Source organism: Puntigrus tetrazona, unplaced genomic scaffold (genome assembly GCF_018831695.1).
Source record: "Puntigrus tetrazona isolate hp1 unplaced genomic scaffold, ASM1883169v1 S000000939, whole genome shotgun sequence".
Taxonomy (NCBI): domain Eukaryota; kingdom Metazoa; phylum Chordata; class Actinopteri; order Cypriniformes; family Cyprinidae; genus Puntigrus; species Puntigrus tetrazona.
Window position 1 is genome coordinate 1 of NW_025048539.1, and position 9,555 is coordinate 9,555.

The following is a 9,555-nucleotide window of genomic DNA, read 5'->3' on the forward strand; positions in this document are numbered from 1 at the left end:
AAAGCAAGCTGACTCAGACATTAAAACAATATTAATGCCTTTATATGGAGCCATACACTTATGTCCACATCCGCTGCAGAAAATGCGTTTGGAGGGGTGGCTTTTTAAAAATGCTTTTTAAAGAGTGAGACACAGCAAAACACAATCGTTTGTTGCCATCTTCTGGAGAAATTATGTAATAGATAATGTAGGATATTAACGTTTCGACACTAGGGGGCTTTCCAGGAGTGAGACCAGCATCCACTTTGAGACACAAAAAATAATGTGTGACTGCAGTGTAGTAAGTATAATAATAACAATTTCATATTATGTTAAATAACTATACAACAATAATAAAACATAGCAAATCAACAAAAATAATAAAACTGCACAATAGTGTTGTCTTCCCAGAAATGTATAATTATAATTGCATTAATAAAAATACTTTAAAGAACTTTAAAATCTCATTAAATACGCAATAACAGCATTAACGTTCAATTTGCGTGTGCTGAGATAAAGTCAAACAACTATACAGGATGTGGTCAATGGAGCTCAAAGTGCCAAAAAGAAAAAAAAAAAAGGTTTAGGCAGTATAAAGGAGAAGCACAAACATAGAATTGATGTGCAAACTTGTTCTTCCGTTGAAGGCTGTGGTTTGACAAGAAGGGAGAGGTTTTGTCAGTGCTGTTGTTGCCTGTAGAGTCTAAACAGAAGATGAGTAAAAAAAAAACCCCACAAGAACCGAGACACACTGAAGCTATTAGATCAGTGAACAGATCTCGTTTTGAGATGCTCAGGCATACATTCAGAGAGTAGGGGATCTTTATCTTAAAGCAGGTCTCCAACCATGCTCTTGGAGATCCACTGCCCTGCAGCTCCAACTCCGTCAAACACACCTCAACAAAGAAAAGTGCATTTCTCCAGATATCTGTTTAGTGAAGGGCTTCTGTTGTTGTTGTGATCATAAATCTCAAGGTGACTGACTCCTAAGTGTTAAATGGAGTTTTTTTGCAAAAAACGTCTTGTTTCCACTGTATGCTTTGCGCGCCCAAGCAGTTTCATTTCTGAGTCAAAGCGAAACCTTCTGTGGTCTGAGTTTAATTCAGACCAGACTGATCCAAATGAACGTGGCTTCTGTTGGGTGGACAGACGTCTTGCTCCTTTACTACTGCATGTGTGCGGTTTACCGATTGTGTTTACTCACAATTTCCATTCCACTGTAAAAACTGCGACTATCCCAAGCTATGCCGTATCTATGGAAACAAATGGTACAGCCTGCAGGACTTACTGTTTTGTGTTGTTAGTAAAAGCTAAGGGATGTGAAACTAAACCACAACATGTATCTGAGGGGGCTGTTTATTTCTGATTGGCTGAGGAGATTTTCTTCCTGGCTCTAGACATAGCGCCAACGATAATGGAACCGCATTAAAGACACGACACTACATGTTTCATGTCGGTAGTTAAAGGTAGTGTACGGTTTTATTGAACACGGCTGAAGAACATGATTCTCGTTTTGTTTTATTTATTTGTTGTGCGTTTGATTGGTGAGTTACACATTTTTGACTCATCTGTAGAGGGCTGCTCTGTAGGGTTTAAGGACGTGTATGTAATCTAATCTTGTTCTTCAGGAGTGTTTGGTGTTGAGACGGATGAGGTCGTGTCAGTGATGGAGGGAGAGTCTTTCGCTCTTCGTACTGGTCTTACAGAGATACAGAGTGATGATGAGATCGAGTGGCGCTTTGGGTCGAGCAGAACTCGTTTAACCAGAATAGCGGCGGGAAACATTACTACATTCGATGACAAGAAATTTAGAGACAGACTGCGACTCGAAAGACAGACTGGAGATCTCACCGTCACAAAAGTCTCCAAGGAACACAACGGCGTTTATCAACTGAGCATTATTATCAGGAATAAGAAGTCGACCAAGAGATTCACTGTCAATGTTTATGGTGAGATGAGGTTGTAAATATTAATAAATCTTTAGCACACGTACATCTCTCTAATGTCAAGTAGACGTCTATTAGATGTCTTTAAGATGTATTAGAATGCACATAAATCTGAAAGACGTGTCTCAAATGTTTGTAGACAGCAGTTGCTTTCCAGATCAACATTTCTATATCTTGGAGATGTATGTGTGCTCTCTGGATAGTTTTGTCTATGTTTCCCCCTTTTTTGTGTTTCCCAGCTCCTGTGTCTATTCCTGTAATCTTCAGTGATACTTCACGATGCGCTTTATCGCCTGAAAGAACATCGAGGATCTTCCTGTGTTCAGTGTTAAATGTGAGTCATGTGACTCTCTCCTGGTACAAAGGAAACAGTTTATTGTCCAGCATCGGTTTGTCTGACCTCAGCATCAGTCTCTCTCTACCTCTGGAGGTGAACTATCAGGATAAAACCACCTACAGCTGTGTAGTTAACAATTCTATCAGCCACCAGACCACACATCTGGACATCAGCAAACTCTGTCAAATACATTCAGGTAGTCTACATTTAGTTTTGTGCATTTCTGCAAAAATTTCAGTTTTTATAATTTTTTTAGTGCTTCATTCATTGTTTCTCCTTAGACTGCGGCCTTTGTTTTGACTCTCCCGAAGCTGTGATCCGATTAGTCGTCACTGCTTTGATAAGTGTGGCTGCTGCGGCCGCTGTTGTTGTACTAGTTTATGACATCAGAAGGTTCGGAAGATCACGGACAATAAAACAGTGATGCACTTGATATTGTATAGCAACAATAAACAGTTTGTTTCTTTCTCAACATTGTTTAATATTTCTTTCTATATTTAGGCTATTTCAGTGACAGTCTCATGCCAACCTTGATATACAGTTAAAAAAAGTGACAGTTTGCACATGTAAAATCAGTACCTATTCAAGTGCCCATTCAAACAACCTACAGATTAAACAAAAAAAACAACATTTTAATCAACATTTAAAAACAGAAATATAGCCTATATCATTTCAGCCTATTTATGATATATTTTCCTTATCTGTTCATATTTTTTTGGAAGACAAATATATATATTTGAATTGAATAACTACATGGTTTAACACATTTAATAAACCCATTATGAAATGAAATCTTTAAATTATATTTTTATGACGTTCATTTGGATGAATTTTTAACATTATTTGTGAAATATTCAGACACTGATGTAGATCTATCCATTCAGCCCATATTTAGCATTTCAGTTTTAATAACATACAAAAGGGAAACAACGCAAAATATAAATACAGAAAAAAACTTACATTTAAAGCTGTTAAAAGAACAATGTTCTCATACATGTGGTGCTGCACAGTTTGAGTCAAAGATATGTACATTTTGTCTCTCAAATACAAATTAAGAATACACTGACCAGTGTGTAATGCAAACTTATACATCAACCAAACCTTGCATTCATTTATACAACTTTTTGATATTATTACTTTGGTTATGCACAGGGTCATGCTGATCGTGAGGTTGATTCAGTTGATCTTCATAAAAACCTGTTATAAAAATACAGGAAGAAACACAGCAATGAATACAGTTAGAATATAGTTTAAATCCTGCAGTACATGGACACACATAAAGAAAACAGTGAAACACTCACAGGTATTTTACTACACTGGAGTTCCTGCTTAGATCATTCCTTCTTCTGCAAGTAAACACATATTTTATTAGGACTGGAAAAAAGACGTGTGAAAACACAACATTGGCTTGACAGGATATACAATAGCACACTTGTAGCACAAACTTGTATGTACAGATGCAGCTCAATATATTAGAATGTCATGGATAAATTCATTTCAGTAATTCTACTCAAACTGGGAAATGCATGTAGTAATATCATGATATTTTAGGCTCACATTTAGCAAAAACCCACCAATTCACGATCTCATGAATATGGCGACATGCCAATCAGCCAATCAGCTTCACTTGCAAAACACTTGCAAAGGTTTCCTGAGCCTTCAAAATGGTCTCTCAGTTTGGTTCACTAGGCTACACAATCATAGAGTAGACTGCTGATCTGACAGTTGTCAAGAAGGCAATCATTGACACCCTTCACAAGCAGGGTAAGCCACACACATTCATTGCCAAAGAAGCTGGTTCTTCAGAGTGCTGTATCCAAGCATGTTAACAGAAAGTTGAGCGGAAGGAAAAAGTGTGGTAGAAAAAGATGCGCATCCAAGAGAACCGCAGCCTTATGAGGATTGTCAAGCAAACTCGATTCAAGAATTTGACTAAACTTCACAAGGAATGGGCTGAGGCTATTGAGAAATTTGGCTACAGTTGTCGTTTTCCTCTTGTTAAGCCACTCCTGAACCACAGACAACATCAGAGGCGTCTTACCTGGGCTAAAAGGAGCCCCTAACAAGTATTGAATACATACTTTCTAGAAGGCCAAATTGTTTTATTGTTGTTTTTTTGGTGAAGTTTTGTTTTTTTATGAAGTATTCCTAATTTTGGAGTTCATGAAGTTTCACAATTTGAACTGAATTACTGAAATTTATGACATAATTTATTGAGACGCACCTGTATACACTGTTTGCTCTGAAGTAAGGTACTGTAGAAGATCAGCATTGTATGTAAAATTTCTATATATTTTTCTTTTTCGTTTGTGATGATGCTTAACATCTCAATGCACAAATTTCATACAAGCATTGGTATAAAAACAGCAAAATACACAACATTTCTGAAATAGTGCTGAGATCGAACACAGATTGCAGCTGTGTTAATTTTTCTCAGACACAGCTTACGGTCTTTCAGTATAATGCCTTTAATTTATAATCATCTTAATAATAAGATTATTTCACTGATGTTCTTTCATGTTAGAAAATTGTGGGAAATACTTACTCTTGCGGTGACAGTAAATCACAAAAGCAACTGTAACTGCAACTAAGACTATACAAACACATATCAGTGCTGTATAAACTGGGTGAAGACCTGGTTCTTCAGTGAAGCCCTTTGGTGTTACAGTGGCTAAAATTAGACAATTAGTGTGAGTGAATATTGTCTATTTTTGTTATGGTTTGTCATCACAGATCTAATAGAAAACATATAGACCAGTGTTTGTAATACTCACCTTTGACAGTAACAATGATGGTCCTGTGCAAGGTGCAGATTTGGTTGCTCATATTTAAATGATAATCTCCAGAGTCTGTGGTTTCAGAGCCGCTGATGGTGAGAGATCCCGTTTTTTCATTAAGCTGCAGTCTGCCTTTGAATCTCACGTCAGCATTTTCACATACTAGGAACCGATTAGTCCCTTTATTGATTTCAGCAACAAGATCGTCTTCAAACTTCCATGATATCAGATCATATCTTAGTATGTCAATAAGACCAGTGTGTAGAGTGACAGATTCTCCCTCCTTCACTGACATAATCTTTGAGGCACCTATCAACAATAACATATAAGAAAGAACAGGTAATTCAGATATTAAATTCATATCACAGAGGATTCAACACGGAATAATTTGGGAATATTTTAGATGCACTTTCAAAAAGTCCTATATCAATTAGCCAAATACATATAATATTTCTAAGACTAAAGTAATTTGTCTCTTTGTTTTTTTCTGCTCTCCAAAAGCTTTTGAAGCCCAGTATTGGTGCAGTAATGTAATGTTTTGATACTATAACAATAGTTATTAAGAAGGAAAAACTAGTACTACAAATAGATTTTATGATGATGATGGTAATTTAAGAAGCATATCAACATCACTGCTGTGTTTACATATTTCTTTGGAGAAACTAACTCCAAAGAACCTAACTTGAAACTAATGAGACCTAACTTGATTGCTGAGTCCACCCCCTCATTGTGCACTGTACAACAAGGCAGTATAAGGTTGTAGGATTGTTTTGGACACATTATTAATTATTACTGAGACAGCATTACAACTCCAATATGAAAAATATATACAACTGTGGAATTGTTGGTACACTTGGTAAGTATTAACTATAAAAGGCTGTGAAAATAAATCTGCGTTGTTTATTCAGTTGATCTTTTATTTAAAAAAACGTACAACATATAACCTTTCAATGGAGAACAAGATTTGTTTTACTCTAACATACAATTAATGGTTCTCTTTTATTCAAAACTTTCAAAACAGCTCTGTGTCTGCACCTAATGCTTGACGAGTTTGGAGAACATCTGACAGGAGGTCGAAGACTTCATACCGAACATCTCCAGATCCTTTAGATTCACAGCTCTATACAAATTTTTTTTATAGGGTTCAGGTCAGAGGACTGGGCACGCAATGGAAGCTTCATTGTGTACTCAGTGACACATTTTTGTGTTTATTTTGTAATGCGTATTTTAGGATCATTGTTGTAAGATCTAACTTTGCTCCATTATAAGTATCATATGCACGCCAAACATATTTTGTTTCATATGCCCGCGAAAACTGAGTATTATACGCACCTTAAACACGCGTGTCATATATAACCCAAAATCCATTTTTTTCGAAGAAATACCACGAGTTTTCGTTTTTTATTTAGCGTACTATTCATAGCCCTATACTTACTCGCCGAGACTTCTTAAATCTTAAAAGAGTAAATTTCTCAAGGCAACATTTTCGAGGCACGCTGTCGGTTAATTAACTTACATATTAGTTGGCTGCTCACTCTTTAATATTAAACTTTTATTCAATTCCAGTGTACGTTTAAGTTTTAACTATATTCGCAAATAGGTTAACTGATATACTTTCTAAAAAAAAAAGTCTTAAATATTTAGGCTAAATAACATTTAAGCTACTCACCAACAGTAATTTTGAATTTCCTGTGTAATACCATAGTGTTGGTGTTGATCTCCACTTTATAAACTCCAGATTGTTTCATTTGGATGGTTTTGATGGTGAGATCTCCGGTCTTATTACTCAGATGAGCGTTACTCCATCCCGAGTCGCCAGCGCTGTTTAATCCATTAACTTGCTCGAGACCGTAGCTGGTTCCAAAGTTCTTTTGTTTACTTTTACTAATGATTTTAACAATAAAGTTTTAACTAAAAGCGACAAACAACGTGTTATTCGAAAGCTCAGAGTTTCAGAGTTCGATGCCTACTGCCGTATTCCTAAAGCGATAACGTAATTTTAATTAGCAATGGGATTTGCCACCATTTCATGGAACACTGAAACTGGGAATTGTTAAATGTTTTAGTCCAGTGACAATGAGTGATGACTTCAAGCACGCTAGCGTCAGTGTAGCTGTCATGGAAATATTGCAAAAAAATAAAATATTTTGTTTTGTTTGTTTTAACAGTGGTAATTTGGGAAGAATATCGACATCGCCGCTTTGTTTATTTAGTATTTCCTATGAGTAAATTCTAATTACTTCAATATTTTTCATAAGTTACGCACTCCGATGCGTATTTCAGTATCAAATTGCTGTATTATCAGGTTTGAAAGTCTTATGTACAGAATAACTCCGCCCCCATTGTTCTTTCTGCAGAGCTGATTGGCCGTTCATTCAAAATATTCTAACAGCGCCACCGGCTTTTCTGATGCCAAATATGCCCGACCTATAATATTTTCTGCAATATTTAAGCCGATTTAAAGCTAATACAGTTCAGACGCAAAATGCAGCGAATGAGTAGATAACTACAGAGATTATATAGATAGTTTATAATTGGGTTTTATTCGTTTTAGTCATGTATGTTTCCAAGTATGGACTTTTTGCAGTTAAAACACCTGCATTAGTACATCTTAATATTTGCTTTGTTTAATATATGCAGAACTAACGTAACAAAATCACAAAAAAAGAAAAAAACAATGAGTGTTTTCTAACAGGTTTCCAAAAGTTTATCCCCGCTTTTTTATTGTTTAGAAAAACAAAAAATTCCCTCAAGCTCACTTTATTGGTTTAGTCAATGATGCTGTGTCAGGTCACTCAAACAAATGTAACCATATTCTCAAGACACCATAAAGTCACATGTATGAGTAGAGTTACAGTGTATGATTTAATATCGATTTTGTCAATCAAGACACTTTTAGATTCAAATTGTTGTAAGGCAAAATCAATAACGTTGATTACTTATTTTAACTTATGCATTCATTTTTCTATATTGTTGTGTGCACAGTGCTATTTGAAAAATATAGCACAGGCATAAATGTGAAAATAAGTAAATAATCCAGTAGAATAAGGACATGGAAGATCATATTATTCACTCAGAATGCCATTTTCAATTGTACATCCCATACGAGAAAAAAGCTAGCACTAATCTAATTTTTAATTAAAACCCCATTCAAATTTACGGATAAATTTGCCATATTTGTGGTTTTCACATTATTGCTTTTTTCAGTTGCTCTGGCACAGTTTTGTATAGCCATTCCTATATATTTTTATTGAAAATGAATGGAACATTTTAATACATTTTACATTTCAATACGCTTAAGCTTTTTTTACTCACACTATAAACACTATAAAGAATTCTCACTTCTGAACACTTAACTCATAACTACCATCTTTTTAAAGAGACTACAGTCGTGCACGTAGCCTAAATGGTTAATAAACTGCAACCTTTTTAGTTTGTGAAGGTTACATTTGGGTATGAGCTCAGTGAGAGGGGTGACTGTTAACAGGTTAAGCGAGCGATGATGGCGCCTCGATCTCCAAACCACTGTATCACATCATCTCGCAGTATTTTAGTAACACCAGTGTGTAAAGTGACAGAATCATCCTCCATCACTGACACTGAGTGCACATCATCTGTCACAACAACAAATACGTGGAGAACAAACCCAGTTTAAAACATAGTTTCATCATCGCAAGCAATTACATAAAGAAATGGTGTTATCAATCATTTCCTGTATAGGTAATGTTATTAAGAAAGAAAAAAAAATAAAAGGGCAATCCATCGACAATTCATATTTTAATTTGGCATAACACATTCACTGTTGAAAACACACAACATAAATTAATTAATTAGTTAAAATGTGTAACATTAAAAATACATAAAGGCACAAAAAATAGTAGATGAATCAAGAGAATAGTAATTGAATTAAAAAAAAGCTTTAAATTTTGTGAAAAAGATCTGATCGACTGGCTTCTATGAGTTTTACCTATTTATTAGATGACATAAAAATATGACGACTTTGTCAGCTGCTGTTTTTTTCGTGTGTTTATTTTTTTTATTTAAAACAAAATATAAAACACATGTAAAACTTGGGTCACTCACCATGAACAGTAACACGGAAATTCTTGGATATTAGATGTCCACCCGCGAATGAGATGTCTACTATATAAATTCCTTCATCTTGAGATGTGATGTTTACGATAGTGAGAGAACCAGTTTTATGGTCCAGCACCAGTCTGCTGTCGAAACTCTCATTAGAATTATTTCTTGGGTTGTTGGTTTTAATTTGATGTTTCTTGTTTTTAACTTCAGCTATGATGACATTATCTTCACGCATCCACTCTACTATATCATCATTCTGTAGTTCAGAAACATTAGTGTGTAAAGTGACAGAATCTCCCTTCGCCACTGATACCGACACAGACACTTTAGCAGCACCAAACACACCTGAGGAACAAAGAGAAAGAGGTGTTGCACAGAGCAAGATGAAACTTACACAGTAATGCTGAGTAAAAATATGTGGCATAAGTGTAAA

General features: G+C 35.4%; 2 protein-coding genes across 2 annotated transcripts; one reads left to right on the forward strand and one right to left on the reverse strand.

Moving 5' to 3' along the window:
* Positions 1 to 1,290: 1,290 nt before the first annotated feature.
* LOC122335896 lies at positions 1,291 to 2,686 on the forward strand. The gene is made up of 4 exons (XM_043233662.1): positions 1,291 to 1,445; positions 1,608 to 1,928; positions 2,165 to 2,458; positions 2,544 to 2,686. Exons 1-4 carry the CDS (start codon positions 1,430 to 1,432, stop codon positions 2,684 to 2,686), a joined length of 774 nt encoding a protein of 257 aa, XP_043089597.1. The 5' UTR covers positions 1,291 to 1,429.
* Positions 2,687 to 4,260: 1,574 nt separating this feature from the next.
* LOC122335895 lies at positions 4,261 to 9,467 on the reverse strand (the record flags this gene model as incomplete). The annotated part of the gene is made up of 7 exons (XM_043233660.1): positions 4,261 to 4,271; positions 4,808 to 4,933; positions 5,037 to 5,348; positions 6,709 to 6,923; positions 8,382 to 8,409; positions 8,525 to 8,653; positions 9,123 to 9,467. Coding segments are annotated over 7 exons (1,166 nt in total), but the record flags the coding sequence as incomplete, so codon positions are not given.
* Positions 9,468 to 9,555: the final 88 nt, after the last annotated feature.